This window comes from Coturnix japonica, chromosome 17 (assembly GCF_054131305.1).
Source record: "Coturnix japonica strain WE chromosome 17, WE-NBRP24, whole genome shotgun sequence".
Lineage (NCBI taxonomy): Eukaryota > Metazoa > Chordata > Aves > Galliformes > Phasianidae > Coturnix > Coturnix japonica.
In genome coordinates this window covers 3,859,991-3,881,813 of record NC_140679.1, presented here as the reverse complement: position 1 = coordinate 3,881,813, position 21,823 = coordinate 3,859,991, and the positions used below count along the sequence as shown (strand labels likewise).

Below are 21,823 nucleotides of genomic sequence, written 5' to 3'. Positions count from 1 at the left end.
CCTCCAGATGTAACAAGTTGCTTCTTGTTAGGTTGAATACTTTTTAGGAATGAGATTTTCAGAAGATGCTTATGCCCTCACACCCCAAAGAAACACAAAGACCCCAGTAGAGATTTTTAGAAAACTCTGTAGGAAAATTAAGCTCAACTAAAACACTAAATTAAAAATCCTGACTGCTGTATGGAGACAAACACCCAGATTCACTACAGATACTACACAAATAGATTCATATTCTTAGAAGAACAGAATTTTTTCTTTAAATGCAAATCATAAGTACTGATCAACAAAATAGACTACAACATACTCACTTTTTGTGCAATAGCTGAGAATCTTAGCACATTGAGTGTTTCTTCATAGGTTGAAGCACACTGGCTGATGTTTGCTAACATGTGTATCTTCCCTTTTCCACTGAAGAATCCCTGAAGAAAGTGTGTTAACTTACTTTCACTAAACGGTATGTGCTGCTGCACCCTTTGAAGACAAAAACCACAACAAATCCCATTAGCAGAAGTTAACAGCTTCATTTCAATGTGAGAGCTATCCAAGTGGAAGACAACACATTAATAACTGCACTAGTCTTTAAATCATTTTGAGTTGTGGGTTGTTTTGAATTTAATCTTTTTGCTAGTTTGCAGTCAGGTTTTATGATTGTTCCAGCTACTATGCAGCCATTATCTTCTTAGACAACCCACGAGAACATTTAAAACAAAAAGTACATTCAACATCCAGCCTAAGATAGGTCATACAGCCTCACGTTAGCTTAAATTCTCTCTCACCTTTCTCTTTCCCTTACCACATCTGGCAAACTGACCTATCTACTTCTAAGAAAACAGTACCCAACAAAATCAGAGATAACCACTCTCTCAGGATATTGTCTCTAGGAAAGGACAATAGTAAATACTTTGGAAATAAAGAAGCATATACTTATCACAACATCTCTGGTGTTTCCTAAACCAAGGTTAAGCCACTGAATCAAACAGCTGGTGATGTACAGAAAATTAGGAGAGAACTCCTAAAGCGTGACTAAACACACTGTTCTCTAGTGAGGTTACCTGCTGGACTCTTTACAGCTACTGAATTCTGCCAACAGAGCTAAAAGCTTCACATAGCTACGCTCCTGTCACAACACACGTGACCCATAAGTAGCTTTAGTGCAGGAGTGGTAAATGAGTTCTTATTTTAAAGAAAATTACTATCAAAGTCATCACTACATTTCCCCCATATTGTTAAAATTTCAAGTGATCAGGACCAACAAATAAAACAGTTCTGAATAAATCAAAGCACTTTAAGCAGCAGCTAATTTTAAGGAATCCTTCTTCCCTAGAAAGGACAGACAGATAAGAGACTAATCCAGTAGCAAGGCCTATTTTCATCTACTTTTAAGCATAACAGAATTTGAATAGGCTACCAGGCACAGTGTGGCATTTCATGAACACAGAGCTCACCTAATCTTTGGGACAGAAAGACACCTTCAAATGAGAATCAGCAGAGAATTCTGCAATTATATCCAGCTGTGACTGTAAATAAATACTACATTGTTTAAAATACAGAAAGCTCTGTCTGCACTCATTTAGAGCACAACCTCAGACAGAAGTAGCAAGCAGGCTTTCTTCTCTCTGAATTTGGTTAGCTAGATCAGAAAGAATGATGAAGTTGCATCAAGGTTTGGAAAAAAATATATATATATGTATATATGTAATTATATATATCTATATGTATATATGTAATTATATATATCTATATATAATTTTTCTTTTCCAAATTATATATATATAATATATATATTCTGACCATGTCTCTTGGCTAGGACAAAGCACAGCAATATCCCTGAGGAAAACTGTTACAGCAGAACTAAATGATAAATGCAACTAACTAACAAAGGAGGAAAAGGTCTAACACTTCACACATTTAAAGTGAAAATAGTGAAAACAAATTTTATAATCTCCCCCAGGACTTGTTTGAGAAGGCAAGGCCAGAAAAAAAAAACAAAAAAAACACAACGCTAATTTGCTTAAGTCTATGATAACACATTCAGAAATTTAGAACTAGAATGGTTTTATTTGAAAAAACAAACAAACAAACAAAAAACAACAACAAAAAGAAGGCAAGTTTATAGATCACTTTCTTAGATCATTAAGTCTTCACACATCTGCAGAAGCCTACAGATAGTTTTCACTCATAACATAGTTTCGTACTCTGCATTTTAAACAATAGTTTAAACATTGTACATGATATCTGAAATCTACAACTAGTTTACAGTTTGTACAAGGACTTACTTTGACTGCTGACTGATCTTGAGTGCACTAATACACTTGCTTAGAGTTAGGAGAGATGCATTGATATTTCCACTCTCTTTCAGTCTGTCACCTTCATTGCACGTCTTGGTATTCCTTTCTGAACTAGCAAGATCACACAGTGATAATCTGAAGGCAGATAGGAAAATTAAGTTTTCTTGCCTTTGAATGTACATTGATTATTTATCATTTCCAACACAACCACTCCTCCTAGAGGAACAATTTCTTGAACCCTTTCATGCTTTTTAATGTTGCTTTCCTAGTGAAGTTGCACACTACTTCCTGCCAAACTCTTTTCCAACACAGCTTCCATTTTTCTGCCATATTCTTCCTTCTGAGGATTTAGTTCAGAAGTTGAGTGAGAAGGATAAAGGAACACTGTGTGGAACAGTGGGCACAAGATATAGAACAGCATTACAACTTGATGGTTTAGTACTGCATAATGACAGGAAATGGGGAACCACCACTCATACAGGAGGCTGTATCAGGGAACCTAGTGTCCGTAGCCCAATATCAATACATCAATACTGAAAGTAACTGACAATTTCATCCTAAAAGAAGAAGGGAACTCTGCTCTGAACTTACTCATTGACTCGTGTCACTCGTGGCATTTCAAGGTCTTCAATTCTTAGTACCTTAATTGTAAATATACTGTGGCTAAAAGGAGAAATGAAGCAAGGTCAATAGCCAGAAATACACACATTTTCTAAAATCTATAACATCTGTTCAAAACACTGCTGGATTTATTCCAGATTCAATTAACAATAATTCTACTAGATGCATTAAACCTTTTAAAGAGACATTCCGTCTTGGTTTATTTTGCTTTTCTTCCCCCTCATGAACCACCATTACTTACATGGAAGAAGGCTTAGTTGTTTTGTTGAGAGTTTTTGATAAAACACTTAGCTTTTGTATGCACTTATCTGCTTGAAGGACTAATCCTTCTAGTTCAAAGCACTAGAATCACAAACTGTCACAAAATATCACATGGAACACTAGATATCAAGCCTTTTTAAAGCCTCTTCCCCGAAAAAAAGCCATAAACAATATTTTCATTCATCCCTCTTCCCCACACTATGTTACACCCAATGTTAGTGAAAGTTTCCCACCTTCAGCTGGAGCAAGTATTTAGCTTTGTGCTTGCAAAACTCTGGTGTTTCTGTCCCAGTTTAAAAAGTCTGAAAGCTTCTTTAGAATCAGAAATCTGAACCCACTGCAAACCTTTCAAAAGAAGGAAAAGTGATTTTTGCAAGCTTTGCTAGCAAAAGAGAAAGTGAACAAGAAATAAGGTATACAAACTAAGAACATTTAGTTAAGACAATAAAATACTTCATTAACTCTGCCTCAAACATACGACAAGCTGATGGCAGATAAGACTAAGATTCTTCCTCCCACAGAAAAGGGCAAGGTATAGTATAGCACAACAGTTTATCCTACCAGTATACTAAAGTATGTTCCATCCAAATTAAGCAAGCAGCCTTAGTACTGAAAGTACAAAAGCTAAGTTCTTAAACTACAGAAGCCGAAAGTTTGTATTCATTGGTGCAGAAGTCAATCTGAGAAGTTTTTTGTTTTAGCTTGTAGTTTTTATTGGGGATGGGTTATCTGGATTCTGTCTGCATTATAACGACTGTATGGCTCTCATTTTCAAGGATGATGAAGGCAGTGGAGTTCACACAGGCTTTATGGGCAAAGTACAGGAATAAGGAGAATACTGTTGAAGATGCAGATACGTACATGTAGCTTGTTGCCTTCACATTCAAGCAGACACTTCTAGAGCTACACTGAACACATTTAAGAGTTTTCTATCTCAGAAGAAACATGTTACACTATTCCATGACAAGCTTGGCAGTTTGCAAAGTATTCTAGTTACCTTTTACGTAAGAATATCCCTTGATGTCTTGAACAAGGCGAAGTGTCCTTTTTTTTCTGTCATTTGATAAAGGAGCCAGTAAATCATAAAAACATTCATTGTAAATCTCAAAAAATGAAACCCAGAGAACTTCACAAAATCATCTATAGATAATCTGCTAAGTTGGTCTGATCCTTCTGAGAGATTTTCTGCACCTGCAAAGTAGAAAATATTACAAGTCAATGTAGAGACAGTAAAACTAGCTGCATTTAAAAATAAGTAATAGTTAAGCTTACAGCTTAAAACTTTTCCCAGAACATAAACACAGAGAATCCCCACCTCTCATACAAACACCAAGTATCTGGAAGTCAAGACGCGTGCCCTACACATTTGCAAAGACACGCCTGCTATAAAGCTTGCTTTTTCACTTCCAAAACCCAATCTAACATCTATAGTTGGGTTAGAAATATTCAGAACTCTTCAGTCTTTACAATATAGAGAACTGAACTAGTAAGGACACTTCGTTCTGACTTTTTAGGGAAAAAAAAGTATTTAGTGAGTTCTTAAGTGCCCTAAAGGCCTGTCGGAAAACCACTAGGGATCTTATCACAAATCATACTCTTTTTCTTTGTTTTACTTTCACCTCATAAAACCAGGTTATGATAGATGTCCCAGTAGTCTCCTAGCCATTTTATTCCTTCTGTTTTCTGCCCAGATGTCCTGCCCATTATTCCGTTCTGTTACAAATAAAAGCTAAATAATCCTTTTATTATCAGCATTAGCCAAAAAAGCCAGTCGTTGACCTTACAGAAGCTTTTCTAATTGCTACTGTTTAATATAAAACATACCCTTAGAATCAGATGGGGATTTGTCATTAGTGCTGTTGTGATGGTCTACCTACGAAAGAAAACAGAGACTTTAGGATTTATTATTGTTGTACAGCACCAATACACCACTGGTTGCTTTTATTTATTTATTTATTTATTTATTTTAAAAGCAGCTGTATTGCTCTACCAGAAAACAATACAGTATAGTTCCAAGGTGCCAACACAAAAATCCTGGCTACACATTTTGACTGGTTTCACCTTACTACTCATTTCTGACAATTCCTTTACTATAAGATCTGATGCATTTCAGCTTCCTGATTCAGAAAGAAAAAGAACAAATAGGGAGAGAATCCGCAACAGGAAAAGGAGTTATTTAATAAGATGATTTTCAATAGCCCATTTATAATCTGCATTTTACCCTTCATGAATCTTGGACTCCTGAAATATTTTTCTTATTGGGATTTTCTTAATTCAGGACTTCCATATCCTATGGCTTATTAGGTCAACTCTCAGAAAAGGAAGTTAAGGTAGAATACTTGATCACTTAATGTAGATAAGCAGCTTATTATTTCTTAATTCAGGCTATCAAAGTGTTACACAAATGAAGTTATGACTAAATTTTGTAAATATAATATTTTTAAGTAGTTTGGTCATAGAAAATACACAATAGCTCCCAACATGTAGATCTCATGATGTTCATAGATGTATACTCAGTTCCCAGGCTTCAGGTTGTGTTGCTTTTTTATAGAGCACAAAAGTAGAAAGAAATTCTCATCTACTGAAGAGGAGTAATCTCACCTACCAGATACAGTATGCTTAGAAGTAAAACTTTTAACATAGAAGTTTTCATCTACATGACACTCACCCAGATCTGGCTTTGTATAGTCAGCAAAGCTTGTACCTACTTAGCTTATAAGGTCAAGTATTTTACCTAGGAACACGGGTCTTGAAACTAGAGGAGGCACCTATATCGCACAACCACATCTTAACTCTCTAATGGAGTAGGATGAGATCAGCATATAGCTGTTCACTGCATTTTCTTTCCACATACTCACTAAACCTAGAACAGTTTTACACATCTTTGGTTCATGTAGAAGACAGGTGTTGTTTTTCCCCGAAATACTTAAAGATCATTGGAGCCAGACTTCATACTCAGCTGTGCTCTTGAAATAATTCAGAAGGAATTTTACTGCCACCTGCCTTTCACACTGTGAAGTCCACACTTAACCACCTCATCAGTAAGATCAAGTTAACATACTCCACAACTAAAATACCCCAGTGTGGTGTAGCACACCACTAATAAGATGCTTCATTCTTTTTCAGCAAGAACAGAAAGACAAATAGAAAACTGTGTGTAAATACAGAACCCTCTTTCATTACAGAATGGAAAGGATAACACTGAACTATCACAAGATGCATGTACTCATCATTTCTTTATAAAGTAGTTTCCTACCTCTTTAGTCAGATGAAGCAACAAATTTTTAAGAGCAATTTCTTCTCTCACTTTGTCATTAGTCAGTTTTACGTAATCTCTCCACCGAATAGGTTTCAGATCCATTTTTGTGTATAGCCTTCCTCCAACAGTTTTAAACAACATATCCATCGTCCTTGGCAAAATACCAACATCATCTTCTGTCCCTGTAAGCAATACACAAAAGAAGGGCCAGGTTACTATTGTAAGCAACATATAAACATAAATGAAGACAAAGATAACTGATTCTAATCTCAAAGTATACACAAAGAATTTAGAGGCCAGTTACAGTCTGAAGCAATGTTTGCAGTGTTACTAGACTGTTCCCTGAAAAATACTGGCTTTAAGCAACAGCTCACATCCCATTCCTTAGACATTACAGGGCATCACTTTAAAACAGCCAGAATATTCTGCATAAGCTTAGCCTTAAGAAGAAAAAATAACCCACAGCAAACTCCCACATTTAACAGACGTGCAGATTTTCAACTGTTTACCAGGCTCCCTTCCCGCTCTGAAACAACCCTGAAATAACAACCAGAGTGATGTCTCTGCTACAACATCCCGTTCGTCCCACAAACCCTATTTAGAAATATCTACAAGTCTCATAAAAACTGTTAAAGTAACTCAGCTCCTTTCCCATTGCCTTTTCTTGGAGCACACAACTACCTCCACATCTTGCCTACTTCACGCCTTAGTTTTTCCACTGTCACTAAATACCAAGCAAGCTTCAGTGTTTTAAAGTCAGTCATGAACACAAGAGAGGACAATACGCAGAAGAATTTCTATAGTGCTGTATGGAAGGTGCATAGAAAGATAATTTTTGAACATACTACCCTGTTGATTCTTAATATTTAAGTCCTAAAAAGGTATTACTATGGGAAAGTCTTCAGCTCCACGCATATAAAACTATTGGAAATACATAGTAACAGAACACTAAATAACAGAAATAAGGGGAATTTGTTTCCTGTGAACCCAATCGTTTCATTTGTTATGACAATATTAAACATAAAAAACAACTGCTCCCAGCCAGAAAGGAGATTGATGTATTATTTCTGTACTACTAAAGCTCAGGGAACACAATCTTCTATGCTGCTGTTATTACTAAAATCAGAAATTTGAAAAAAGATTGAAATACCTTGATCAAATGTTTCAGAATGTTTAATTTCTGCCTACAATAAATCAAACAAACTCAGACATACTTTGCCTTCAAATAAAGAACAGCATTTAAGATGCACGCATTTATAGTAGGAACAAAAACCAAAGTTATTGTAGTGTATGCTGTCTTACACACTTGTAAATTTAGTAATATTTGTTATGGAAGAAGACGACTTTTCAAGGCTACTAGTATTCAAAAGAAGGCAACGTACAAGGCCTGTTGAGTAACTAGGTAAGAAGTCATAACATCTCTCTCTTCTAGAAGTAGTTCTCACTTTAAGAAATTAATTCAAGGAAAAAGCATTTCTGCTCATACCTTGGAATGTGTAAGTTTTCCCAGCATTTGTAACGCCATACGTAAAAACAAGGCAATTACATCCTTCTAAGAACTCTTTCACTGGTTGCTTCACAGTACCTTCAAAGAATTCTTCTTGAGTTGCTTCAGGTCCAAACACCTGAATGTTACCAAGAAGCTGGTTAATCTCTTTATTTTGTTTAAGCAATATTTAAGTACTTGTAAGGAGTCAGATACACGTTGATAATTCTAAAGACAGTTAAGAAAAACTTGTTTGCTTTATATGAAGTAACAGAAGACAAGCAACTTTTTCCACAAATAACTTAATATCATTTAAAGACAATTAATTTACCCGTGAAAAGGTGAACTTCTGTGTTGTCTGTCCTAAAGTTTTATTGCTCATTCTTCCCAATGAGCTCTTAGGGGACTTCAGTATGATGCTTGTTGAGTCCTCAAGTGAAACACATCCCTATTACAAGGAAGCACAAGTAATGCAGGCATGAAAAAAGTTTTAAAAGGTCATCTTACAGGAAAGAAAACATATATACTTTAAGGGTTGTTTTTTTGTTTATGATTAAATAAATGCCTTACCTGCGATCCATTTGCTCTCTCCCGTGCCGTAAAGGGTTTAATACGCAGGCAAACTTGTATGCGTCCCCTAGGCTCCAAACTAGACCTCTAAAATTAAAGAGCTGGAAGTTAGAAATCTGACTAGATCCTCTGTTTGATGATTAGCACATTAAAGCAGTATTATTTTCATCATCCTATTGTAACAGACTCATTTGTTAACACAGGAAGTAATAATATTTTACTGTTTTCACAAGTGCTTTGGACCCTGCTAAACTTCTTTGTCAGAGCCTAGAATTTCAGAACAAGTACTACTGCAACACACTCCTGTACTGCATTCAGGCCAACTATGAACAAAAGTACTCCATTATTGTGCTTCTGAGACAATGTTAGCTTCATCCACTGATACCGGTGCTCCTCATAAGGTATCAAAGCAACACCACACATCTTGGTCTAGTCTATGTACAGTCTAAAAGCATAGTGAAGATGATTTTCATCTCCTCTGTAAGATTCTAATGCTTCTTATAAAGAAAAGAATTAAGTTTATTTATTTTTGGAGAAACAAGCTGCCTTTGTGGTCCTGAGGGCCCCTTTTTGTCACCTGTTGGGCATAGCAAGAGAGCTTTTCTTGTACAAATCTATGCCCCGTGTACCTTTCTCCATCCCAAAACCTAGAGTTGTGGTGCAGACACTGGATGCTGACCAGAGCAGTAAAAGAACAGAAGAGGGGAAAAGCAGATACAGGTAAGACACCTAAAAGAAAGGAAAAGAGCAGAAGAGAAGGAAGGATACGGTTAAGAACAAAGGACAGAAGATGGAAAGTGCTATAGAGGATTGGACTGGACATGAGCAGATCAGAGCTACACCAAGGTGTGGCTTCTCCCTGTGTCCCTGTCCACCACTGGCAACATCCCCCAATGACAGGGATGATGCTGCCCCAGCAGCTGATGGGGTTGTGGTCTGGGGTTACGTTCTATGCAGAGCCTCCAGAACCTGCTACAGACCTCCAGTTCCCTGACACTTCTTTTTTTCAGGTGTCTGCACACAAGGAACAGGTGTTCTCTATGCCCTGCATGCTGGTAATTAGTGTGGGCAATTACTGTGTGGGAATTGGGGGAAGGAAATTCAGGGGTGGGATAGTGAGGAGGAATTGGAGGGGGCTGGGAAATTGTTTGGGTGGGATTGTAGAGATCAGATATGACTGCTAGGATGGGGGATATTTGGTTGGAAATATTGTCATTTCTATTACTCATTGCTTTGTATAAGTTATTAAATGCTTTATGTTCCCTCTGCTACATCTCTGCTTGCAGTCATTTGTGCAGTGACAAAGGTCCTCAGCTCTACATGCCCACCTCCAAGGTAGGATGGAGCACCACAGATGGCAGTGTTCCACAGCTGCCACCAGCAGCCCCAGCTCATCCCTCCACACCTGAGGTGTGAGTGGCTGTGAGAGGAATGTCTCTGTGGAAGTGCAGCTCATTCCTCCCCTCTGATGGGGGCAGAAGGCATCTGCATTTCCCTCATGGCTCTTATTTCCTGTGTTACTGTGGGAAATGAGCTGAGCCACTGTGCCTCCCTACTATGGCAAGCTCTGCAGCTCTGCCACTGTCTTTAGACTCAGCTGTTCCTGTGTGTAAAGCTCCACACTTGGACCCTGCAGAGCCCAAAGGCCTCCTTGGCTGCTGTTACTCACCTGGACATTGAGGGTGCTGTGTCTCCAGTCTGTACCTGCTTCCAGGTGTCACTTGCAAGACACTGCGATTCCACCTGGTTGGAACTGCAGTCAACAAACACAAATGTGAAAGAAATAAGAAAGGATTCTCTCATTTCACAGGCTTTCATCTCCATTGAAAGATGTTCTGCTGTGCAGCACAGCTGGAAGCATTTCATATGTGCAAAAAAGGGGGATAGGCCCTGGCTGTGCCCGGCCCCCTTCCAGCCCAGGCCCCAAAGCAGCCCCGACTGTGCTGGGTTCCCCTCTCACCTGGGCCCTGCAGTGGCCTCAGCTGTGCCTGGTCCCCCTCTGCTCTGGGCCCTGAGCTGGCCCCAGCTGTGCCTGGTCCTCCTCCATCCTGGGCCCCAAGGCCCTGCCTCTGCCTGCTCCCCCTCTGCTCTGGGCCCTGAGCTGGCCCTAACTGTGCCAGGCCCCCCTCTGGCACAGGCCCTGCCTCAAGCCCCGCCCCCTGTGGGCAGCAGTGCTAGTGCCTGTTGGTTTTGCTCTCTTCCCTCTCCTTTCCCTGTTCTCTTCACAAATGCTTTCAGATCCCCCAGGATGACGTGCACTGATACTGCTGCCTTCTTCCTGCACAAACTTTCTGGGCAGCTCAGCTTTTTCTACAGAGCAGCGTGCCTTTGGAAGTGCTTGGAGGATGTAAACTAACAGCAAGAGAACACTGAGCTCTTCTGGGTCTTTCTAGGAATGGCAAAGAGACAGGAGAGAGTGCTCAGCCTTGAGTGGTTGCTTGTATGCAGAAATCACAGTTGTCAACATCTGTGCTGTTTTGCTGTAGGCAGTAGTGTGTGACAAGAAGCCTACAATTACCAATTTAGTGAACATAATTAATTGTAACAGTTCCCCTTTCTTCTTCCCTCGACACTTGGGTTATGGAGTTCTCCTATGCTATGTGCCGGTGTAATACCTCTGAGCCACAGCACTGTTGCGTTTAGCAAAGCTCATGGCAACAGGCTTTGGCCAACCTCAGAGCTACGTAGATGATGATAAGATATCCGATGATAGGAGAGAAAATGAACAAGCTCCAAGGTAAGTGTTGTTTTTTCCTTCTAGTCAGCACGCCATCGCTAAATCTTCCATGCTGTGACTTTTATCGTGACAGTGATGATCCCTTAACCTCACACCTTTAGCGCAGCACTTTCTGTGGAGATTCCCACCAATGACAAAGTATTAGTGCCGCTTTTCTGCCTGTTTCTTTTTTGTCTGTATTTTCCAGAATGTGGGTATTTCTTTCATTGCCCACAAACACTGCCCAGTGCAGGAGGAGGCAGGGACAAGAGTCAGGAGCAAGGGCAGAATAGTTTCTCTGTTAGTGAATGGAATGCCAGTGTTTTCTGCATATGGACTTGCCATAGTGCTTCTTACAAGGCCTAACAGTGGGATGAAATGTGCCCTGAAGCAGGTGTGCTTGCAGGAAGGCAAAAGAGAATTGCAAATATTGCTAAGGGGGGCCAGTAAGATGATCAGAGGGCTGGAGCACCTTTCCTATGAGGACAGGTTGAGGGAACTGGGCTTGTGCTTGGAGAAGAGAAGGTTCCAGGGAAACCTCACTGTTGGCTTCTAGTATTTGAAAGGAGCATATAAACAGGCAGGGGAATGGCTGTTTACAAGGGTGGACAGTGATAGGACAAGGGGAATGGTTTTAAAGTGATACGGGGAAGTTTAGGTTGGATATTAGGTTGATGTTTTTCACACAGAGGGTGGTGACGCACTGGAACAGGTTGCCCAGGGAGGTTGTGGATGCTCCATCCCTGGAGGCATTTCAGGCCAGGCTGGATGTGGCTCTGGGCAGCCTGGTCTGCTGGTTGGAGACCCTGCACACTGTGGTCCTTTTCAACCCAGGCTATTCTATGAGTCTATGGCTGTTTTTAACACCAAAATGCAACTTGGCTTGTAATTGTTTCTAAAATGATCTGGTTCGTCCTGTTTTGAATGTGATATTTCTACAGCAGAAGGATGCAGAAGTGAAAAGGCTCGAAACGCTACTGAAGGAAATTGCCGAATGTCAGGACAACCTCGAGGAAGCAAATGAATCCATAAGAAAACAATTGAGATGAATTATTTCCTATGGCCAGACCGCGGGGGGGCAACGAGGCGGCCGCCACCCACCCCCCATCTCCTTCCCCTTCATCCAACACGAAGGGGGTGATGGCGGTGGGGGGCCGAGCCCCTTCCCACACCAACCGGCTTTCAGGTCCCACCCCCAGCGTTTCCCACATGGTGAGTGGGGGGGGGGGGGGGGGGGGGGGGAAGCGGGAGGGGCGCAGGGTGAGCCTTAATTCTGCTCCCCCCGACTCCAACCGCACCGATCAGCCCTGAGCCCCCCCCCCCCACCTGCAGCAGCAGCGCCAGGATGTGGAGGCGATGAGGGGGGGTCGCGTCGTCGGGCTCCAAACGGAGGCAAAGCCGTAACCCCCCTCCGGGGCTCCCCATCGTGCCAAAGCCCTCCCGTAACCCCCCCAGGCTCCGGGCGGCCAAACGCCGCAGGTAGCGGCTGCACGCTTTGGGCCGGGGGGGGCCGGGCGCCTGAGACAATACTCTCAGGTATCCCCGCAGCCCCCCTTCGTTTTGGGTGGTGGTGGTGGGGGCGCCCACGGGGGTACACGAGCAGCAGCAGCAGCAGCTCCACCTGTAGGGGGGGGACACACAGCCCTCCGTGGAGACACAGCTGACACGTCCCCACCCCTCTGAGGACACCCCCCCCCCCTCCCCGGGATCGCCTTCCTCCGGCTCTGTAGACCGTAGGAACCAAAGCGAGGGCGGAACGCCAGTGAAGCAGATCGCGTTTCCCAGGGGACTCATTTCCGCAGAGCACGCGTTCCCTCCGGGGGAGCGGGTTACGGCACGGACCCATTGGGGATAATGGGGGGAAGGGGGAGTGGAGACCGGAGAGGCCTGACCTGGTTGCGTGGGGCGGAGGGGGGGGAACGGCAGAGGGAGCGGAAGAGGTTTGTGGGCTGAGGGCCGCCAACAGCCGCCCCCAAGGCCCCAGCATGGTTTAAGGGGGTATTTTGGGGCTAAGGGGTGGATTTGGGGTCCATAGGGTGGGTTTTGGGTGTATTTGGGGGCTGAGGGGTGGATTTGGGGTCCATAGGGTGGGTTTGGGGGGTATCTGGGGGCTATGGGGTGGCCTTTGGGGGTTTTAAGGTGGGCTTGGGGGGGTTTTTGGGGGCTGTGGGGTGGGATTAGGGTGCAGTGGGGTAGGTTTGGGATCTATAGGGTGGGTTGGGGGAGGTATTTGGAGTCAGTGGGGGCACTCTAAGACCCCAGTTTAATGCGGGGGGCGGGGGGGTCTCTTTGGAACCAAATTGGGTTGAAGGGGAAGGGGCGTGGGGGGCAATCTTTATGCCTACGGCTCCCCCTAGTGGTCACCCACAGCCACGACAGGGGAACTTCGTGTCCTTCCGTGCAGGGGGGCAGAGCTTAGGGGTGGGCCCATATGAGTGTATATGGCCCAGCCCCCTCCCATCATCAGCGCTTCCTGCCCCGGGGCTGTGCCGCACCCAACGCTGCGTTCTGAGTTTCTATATAAAGGGTGTGTGTGTGTGTGTTATTAATGAGTATATATTGAAGGGGGGGGGGGGCTTTATTTTGGGGGGTTTGCGATGGCTTCGGTGTGGAAACGGCTGCAGCGTGTGGGGAAACGGGCGGCCAAAGTGCGATTCAAAGCGGAGCTGGAGGAAGTGCTGCTCGGGGGGGTGGGGGGGGGGAGTGGTGAGTGAAGACCCCCACCCCCCCATTAAATAACATCAACATATACACAAAAGAAGGGTGGGGGGTTATGGGGGGTGTATAACCCTATATTGTGCTACAGGTGACCACCCCTGTCAGACACTTGTGACCTCCCTGACTCCAGCCCTGCTGCATGCAGGCACCACCTCCCCAATATCCAACAGGGTTGTGAGCCCCAAAACCTTGGGGGGACACTTGGGGTTCTATGGGGACATGAGACCCCAAATCCTTGTGGACACATTGGGGACACCCGGTGGGGATGTGGACCCCAAAACCTTGGGGTGAAGCTGAGGATGTGGACCCCAAAAACCTCACGGGGTGAAGCTGAGGATGTTGGGGATGTGGGCATAGGACCATCCTCCTACAGGACCAGCAGCAGCAGCTCCATTGTGTGACCTGCAGGGAGCTGGAATGGGATGGGGTTGGGGGGGTCACAGGGGTTATGGGATGGGGTTGGGGGGGAGGGGCTCACAGGGGATGTGAGCAGACCCCCATCCCATAATCAACAACAACCCCCAACCCAAAGCGGGACTGCCCCCGCCATGAGCCCTAAAGGGGCTTTCATCTGACCTGATCCCCCTTTTCCCTACAGACCGCCGCAGACACAGCAAAGGGGCTGCAGCAACAACATCAACAGATTGGACACGTCTGAACAGATTGAACAGATTGGATACGTCCACCCATCCTGTTGGGCCCAGCTCTTCTTGGCTCTCTGTTCCCTCCTGGCCTTGCAGCTGGCAGCTCATCGGCTGCTTTGGGGCTTCAAGCACAGCCCCGATGGGTGGCAGAAGACTGAAAGGACAGAGCGGGAGGGGTCTGCCTGAGTGGCTGATGGCTTTGGGGCCGCATCCCGCCAGCCTGAGCCAGGAGCCTGGGCTGTAATGCAGCCTTCCCCACAGACAGCTGATGGGCTGTCCCATGGCTCTCTGGAGACGTGGAGAGGGACCAGCCCTGTGAACTGGGGGGCTCCTGGCCTCCCCATCCCTCTCTCGGGCAGCCACAAACAAGCAGCGACCCTTTGGCGTTAGGGAATGGGCTCTCGTTGGGTCACCCCCATGCACATCCCAGCCCACAGCCTCCAGCCTCACCTGTAGGCAATGCTCTCCCTCTGCAGAGAGCTCCGTCTCCTTCGCAACTGCCCGCTGTCAACACTTGCAGTGCTCAGGCTTCTGGTGTAGGTTGGAGTCATGTCAAATCTCACTGCAGTTGGGAAGGAAGAGGAGATTCGCCATCAAGCCTTTGGCTCGCTCACTAGCAGCAATCAGGCCTGTTCCCAGAGCCAGCCCTGAAACCATCTCTGTCCCCACTCCTGAGGGTGGATAGTGATAGGACCAGGCCAGGGAGGATGTGACTCTGAGCAGCCTGGTCTGGTGGTTTATGACCCTGCACGCTGTGGTCCTTTTCAACCCAGGCTATTCTATGAATCTATGACTGTATCAGATGAGTCTATGATTGTATCAGACCTCAGGGAAGTCACATGGAAGAGGCAAGCCTTTGAAATTAAGCTTGATTCACTTTGCCCCTCATACACCTGATCACTGCATCCCTTACTTGGCAAATGGTCTTTCTGTGGGGTGTAGATGAGGAAAGGGAAAGAGGAAAATAAAGCAGCTGCTTTGTCTTAGAGCTCTTGTTTCACTGGGGTCTGGCCCTATTTTCTGAAACTAAAAGACGATGTGTGAAAGAAGGACGGGAAAGGTGCAAGGAGGTTTTGGTTTTGGTGCTGACTCCAGCCTGGTGCTTGCTGCTGGGAAAGGCACACTTGGCTCCAAGGAAGGATGCATGGGTGGAAAGCCAGTGGCCAGGGGTCAGGGATCCCCAGCAATAGAGGGCAACAGCCCAACCAAGAGCTGGGGTGATTTGCTTTTAAACTGCATCCAGTGAAGTCCTGTCCCATTGGTTCTGACATACGTCTCCCCATTCCCTTCCAGTTTGTGCAGAGGTGGCATGAAACAGAGGGCATTGCTTTCTGCCAGACTGCAGGAGCAGAAGCATTTCAGGTGCCTAAATGGTTTGCTTTCCACATTGTGGTTGAAAGGAGTACATATAGAAGGAGGACTTCCATTCTTGGGGTGGATATGCACATGGGAGGCTGCACAGGGAAGGCTCCATCCTGGCCAGTTCAGCCAGCAGCTGTATCCAACTGGCAGAAGCCCCACTCAGTGAGGCCAGCAATGGTCCAAGGGCCTCAAACCCCAGCCCATGAAGCCGGCACTGGCCCTGGGCCATAAAGCCACAGTAAGGGAAGTCAACATCGGCTCTGGAGCCTAAAGCCACAATCAGAGAGGTGAGCACCAGCCTCGGGGCATACAGATGTGCACCCCTATTCCTTCCCACGATCTCCCCTGGGACTCCATTGAGCACTATGAGGCCACATTAGTCTTGACTGGTTTTTAATGAAAATTACAAAACCATGACAGCTGCGCAAGAGTCACCTTCACTTCCCTGTTGTTTGACTTCAGATCACCCCATGGGCTGACCCTGGCGTTGGTTTCCTTAAATTCGGATCTAGGAGGCGTCCACTTCCATTATGATGAAAGCGCAGAAGTCATGCGAGCATTGCTGAGGTCTCAATGGTTGGCACGGTGGGAGGAGCACGTGTCCCACAGGTGGTGAGCAGAGCTGGTGCTCTGGCGAGCGTGCTGCACGCGGAGACTGAGCTCTGTGCATTTCGTGGAACAGATCACCCTGGCAGAGCCTGTCCGAAGGACTGCTGTGCTGTGTTGGTGAGCTGAGCGCAGCTTAGGCTGAACAGGCCCAACAGGTGAGCTGGGTTTGGTGCTGGCTGGCTGCTGGGAGGTGTCTCTACAGACATGAAATGCTAGGCCGGGGAGAAGTCCCCAGCTCCAGCAGTGCCCCTCCACATGGCTGTTCCCAGGGGAAAGAGGTTCTTGTGGAGATTCCAACCCGTGTTTTGGTGAGGATGATGAAACACCATTCATAAGGAAACAGAGCGCAACTTGTGCCTCACTACCACACGGATGGCTGGGTGCAGAGCTCCTGAGGAGATGGAGAAGAGCACTTGCTGACACAAGCCATGGCAGTCAGACACAAGCTGCAGCTAGCGTTGGGACGTTCTTGCAGCCAGCTGATTCCCAGACCTTTTCCTCCACAAGAGACTCAATTGCATGGCAGAACAAAGCTGGGAATATACTTCTCCCATTGACTTTTCTCTTGTGGATGATTTCTGCAGGGTTCCTGTTTGCAGGGAGATTTGGAGGATCGAGGCAGTCTTAGGAAGAGTGAAGCCAGCTCTTTCCAAGAGCAGGGAAAGTTCCTGTGGAGAGAGCTTGTGAGAGAACTTGTGCTTCCTCTGACACTTGAGCGATCATGTCTCAGCAAGGAGACAAGTGCGGATCCAATGCCTGCTCTGTGAGCGGAAAGGTATGGCTGGGTTCCTTTGGCTTGACTTTTCTTCTTTGTTCCCATTTGTAAAGGGAAGGAGTGGAGCAGGGGGAGCCCTGCTGGTCCTTTGGGACCTCAGTAAGCGGTTGGATCCTGAGCTCACTGCTGACAGCCTGGGCTAATGGCACGGGCAGGGCTCAGGCTGTATTTTCCCTTAGAGATCAATGATGTCTCAGCACTCTGATATCCCATCTCTGGCACGATCTGGAAGCTCTCAGCTGCCCGTTCCGACCTGAGTTTCTTCCTTTCTCTCTTCAGAGGCGGCGCAGCTGCCAGACATCCAGCTGCACCTTTCAGCGCGCAGAGGGACACAATGGGGATGGACTGTCTTTACTGCCACGCAAAAGTGAGTTTCTCTTCTGTCTGTAAAACAGGGTCTTTCTTTAGTGGGGGGTGGACACGGGCTAACAGGACAATACTGCTACTGTCATCTGTGAAATCAACACACGATCTCTTCTTTTAGGGACAGAGCCCGTGCGTCCATGCAATGGTGCTGGGCAAGGTGGGAAACGGAAAGCCCATGCAGGTAAGAGCTGTGGTGTGGGTACCTGCCACTAAATAGGGCTGCATGAAGGGGTGCATGTGTGATGGAAGAGTGAAGAAAGCCCACTGCAGATCTGTGCTGACTGCAGAAATGGCACCATGCTGTAGCAGCAAAAAGGAAAATGGTAGGAACTACACTTGGAGAGTTGAAGTTGGTGGTTGGCTGTGCTCAAATCTTCCTCCCAAGAGATGCTCTTCAAGTATTTCTTGTTTCTTTCTGCCAGAAGATGACGCAAGCGGCCTTCCAGCAAAGCGCAGCCTTGCGGCAGGTCTGGGTAGGACTGCAGCCTGTGACGTGGCACCCAAGAGAGGTACAGAGGCACAACAGGCATCGGGGTTTGATTCAATGTCGTTCTAGTCAGGCTTTCTGTCTGTTCTTTCCTGGGAGTGTTGTTGCTGCATGTTGCTTGAGGTCTTTGTCCCTGGGATTTACAAGTACCTTCCCTGTCCAGATTTGAAATGCAAACCCACACTTCACCCAAGATCTGCTGCTGTGAACACTCAAGATGAGATTTCCTAGTATTGTGGCCCATTCTGCAGACTGAAAGTAGCCTTGGGCTCCCTTGAAGTCTAACTGCTTCTCCTTTCTTGATTATAACAGATGTACAACGTGAGCCAAATGGAATGATCTACGTGAAAGCAGTGCAGGAAGTGCTTTCTGGGAGAGATCATCTCCAGGCTGGAGGGCTTCCAGTAACAGCAGGTCCCAGCTCAGGGAGAAGACCTTCCCTGGCTGTGTGCCCCCGCTCTGTCTCCAAGACCCTGGCTGGAGGGAAACGCAAGGGCTTGGACGAAGAGCAACAGGCAGCAGCGCAGTTGCCTGCTAACAAAAGAGCCAGGGGCCAGAGCACCGGCAGTGTGCCGGCCCCAACCCCACCACGGAGCTCCAAGCAAAGAGGTAAGAAGGTGCTGTGGCACCGTCCCGGTGAAGTGCTGTCCTTATCAAACACATTGAGTTTGCTTAGGGCTTGCTTTACCTTTTCCTTCTCTGTGGAGGGGAAAGGAGTTGAAGGCTACAAAGTCCAAAGGCAGCGAGGTGCCAGAATACCTAAACGCATCTCTTTCCATTAACATCATTATGCTCTTCCGTATTTCCCCCTGGAAATGTTACTCACTGAGAGGCTTCCTAGTCCCATTTGCTTTGTCTTTGGACTGCCATTTGTTTTCTCGGCACCCATATTTCTGCAGCTTTGCTGTAGACAAAATGAATTCATTGGTATTCTTGCTTTCCAGCAAGAAGACAACAACAAAAAGAAAGGAAAAGGGAAATGAGAAAGGCTTCTTTGAGAGCTGCACGTGCAGAGGTGAGTCCTTGGTGAACACAGACACGCATTCTCTTGTTGGTCTCAGTGCCTACATCTGTCAGACATAAAAGAGATGGCAAAATCCTGAGAGAAGCGATGGAATAGAAAAATTGTGTGTTTGAGGAAATGACACTGTCAGTGAGAGCTGCCATGGGGAGCTTGGACGCCTTCCTCTGGCTTGAGAACAATGTGGTTGGTAACAGCCAGAAGGTTTTGCTGTGATAAAGAAGCTTGCCATGTTGGGCACTGCAACCTTTGAAACGACCTTCCCATGACAGAGCATGAATCTTACCATAGACAACGTGTCATGGGAAGTAGTGTCAGTGACCTGAATGAAAGGAACATGCTGTTCCACACGGGGCCATTCTGGATGTTTACTGGTCAGGCTTTCTTCATGAGATCTCCCTAGATTGTTTCTGTCCTACTTCTACGCTTGCTTTGTTTCTTTCCAGTTCTTCGCAGAGATGAACAGCCTTGCAGAGATGATGCAGAAGGTGCACATGAAGGACTGAGAGGAAAAGCGTCACAAGGCAGCGGCTGCAGTGCACAGCATTTCAGTTGCAGCCCAACTCAGCATTCCATGTTTTACTACATTCTGGGATTTCTTTTATTTATTTATTTATTTATTTATTTTTATTTTTTTATTTTTTTTTCCTTTTTTTTTTTCTTTAATGCATTCAATCAATAAACTATCATAATTACATATTCACAAAGACTGCACAGCCTGATTTGTCCAGTGGCATTCCATGAGCAGCTGCCCGACATTTGGTCCAGAGTAGCATCTACGCATCTTCGGTCCACTATGCATCTTCGGCGCCCACCACAGCCCATCCCAGCACCGTTCTTCCAGGCAGTGCTCCAAGTGCTCCTGCTGTTGCTAGCACTCATAGAGGTTTCCCATGGAGCTCCATGGCACACAGGACCTGGCCCCCGCACACAGCTGTACAACCCCACTCCATTGCACAGCCCTGCACACAAACATGGGCAGCTCCTCTCTTGCACACAGCCACATGCCTGCTCATACTTGTATGACCCCAGCCATTTGAATAACACTGTGCACACACATTGATGTGCAACCCTGTCCTTCTGTCTACCCATGTGCATGGGCATCTATGTGTGCCACCATGCCTCCTTTGCACACCCAGGTGCCCACACAACATTCCATGCCCTTGTACTGATACTTGCTGCTACTCCTTCCCAGGCTGAAGATTCTGCACTTGCTTTTGTTAAACCTCTTCACGTTTATTGGTGCCCAGCTCTCCAGTCTGTCCAGGTCTTGCTGAATGGCAGCACAGACTTCAGGTGTGCCAGCCATTCTTCCCAGCTTTGTATCATAGGCGTACTTACAGAGCATGGACACTATCCCCTCCTCAAGGTCATCAGTGAAGATACTGAACAAGATCAGACACAGCACCAAGCCCTGGGGAACACTGCAGGCCACAGGTCTCCAAATGGACTCTGTGCTGTGATGCCATTATAGAAGGCTGCAGGGTTGGTTGAGCATGACTTTTCCTCGGTGAATCCAAGCTGCATACTGCTGATAAACTTCTTCCTTTCCAATTGCTCGCAGAAGGCATCCAGACCAAACTGTTCCAGCACCTTTCCAGGGACAGAGGTGAAACTGACTGCCGTGCAGTTTACCAGATCCTCTTCCTGCTCCTTTCTGAAGGCTGCAGAGTCACAGGCTCTCCTCCAGCTTTCAGGCACTTCTCTTCTCCAAGACCTGTCAAAGATGACAGAGTTTGGCAATTACCTCTGCCAGCTCCCTCCGCACATGTGGATGCATCCCATCAGAGTCTATGGATTTGTGCACACTGATCCCACCCAGATGCTCCCAGATCACCCCGTCCTCACCCAGAGGAAAGCTCTCCATTTCCCAGGCTTTCTCTCTTCCCTCCAGGGTCCAGGAGTCCCAAGGGGCAGTCTTTGAAGTGAAAACCAAAGTAAAGAAGGCGTTCAGCATCTCCACCATCTCAGCATCACCCATTTCCAGGACACCCCCCTTCCCTATTTCCTACCTTTAGGGATGAACCAATCCTGAGCTCCAAAGAAGCGCTATTTAAATACTGCCCAGCTCTCATGGCTAGGAATGGATTTCAAGTAAGACTCATAGTCATAACGTGGTGTTGAGTGACCTGCAGTAAGCATTGTTACTGCTAGAAATGACCTGCAGTCTCAAGGAAAGGTAAACAAACCCATGCTAGGTATTACACTGAATCGCATCAGTGCAAAGGGCTTTATGACAGATTGCTTTTGTGTCAGCATCTATCAGATATCAGATGGGTCCCTTGGCTCATTTCCCACTTTGTTAGGAATTTGGAAGCACCGTGGAGGAGCTACATGCAAATCACAGTCAGTTTGACTAAATGGGGTGACAGAAGAGATGGTGTCACTGTGCAGGGAGCACCAGAAAGCCAGGATGACCTGAAAAAACTCTGAACGCAATTGTGAAGTGTAACAGATCCAAGGACTGATATCAGTCACAACCCACAGCTGCAACAAACCATATAGATGTTCTGCTTCTGCCTTTGTAGCTCTACGGACAGACAGACCGTACAAATGTGTGGTGCTCACGGGTACGTCTCAGAAAACCAGTGGTGGAGGAGCACATTTGGCTGCAACATCCATCCTGCTTCCCTCGAGATG

The 21,823-nt window shown here is 45.8% G+C and overlaps 1 protein-coding gene and 1 pseudogene across 1 annotated transcript; one reads left to right on the top strand and one right to left on the bottom strand.

The window, feature by feature from the left end:
- Positions 1-59: 59 nt before the first annotated feature.
- On the bottom strand, positions 60-16,964 carry LOC146758076 (kinesin-like protein KIF20B; annotated as a pseudogene).
- Positions 16,965-18,489: 1,525 nt separating this feature from the next.
- On the top strand, positions 18,490-19,890 carry LOC146758075 (uncharacterized). The gene is made up of 3 exons (XM_085518317.1): positions 18,490-18,771; positions 19,107-19,177; positions 19,630-19,890. Exons 1-3 carry the CDS (start codon positions 18,498-18,500, stop codon positions 19,687-19,689), a joined length of 405 nt encoding a protein of 134 aa, XP_085374443.1. The 5' UTR covers positions 18,490-18,497; the 3' UTR covers positions 19,690-19,890.
- Positions 19,891-21,823: the final 1,933 nt, after the last annotated feature.

Bases quoted from the DNA above. Each gene is read 5' to 3' on its own strand.
- LOC146758075 (XM_085518317.1), top strand. From the start codon at position 18,498: ATGATCTACGTGAAAGCAGTGCAGGAAGTGCTTTCTGGGAGAGATCAT. The intron at 18,772-19,106 runs GTAAGAAGGTGC...CTTGCTTTCCAG, and splicing joins ACGGAGCTCCAAGCAAAGAG to CAAGAAGACAACAACAAAAA. The intron at 19,178-19,629 runs GTGAGTCCTTGG...GTTTCTTTCCAG, and splicing joins TGAGAGCTGCACGTGCAGAG to TTCTTCGCAGAGATGAACAG.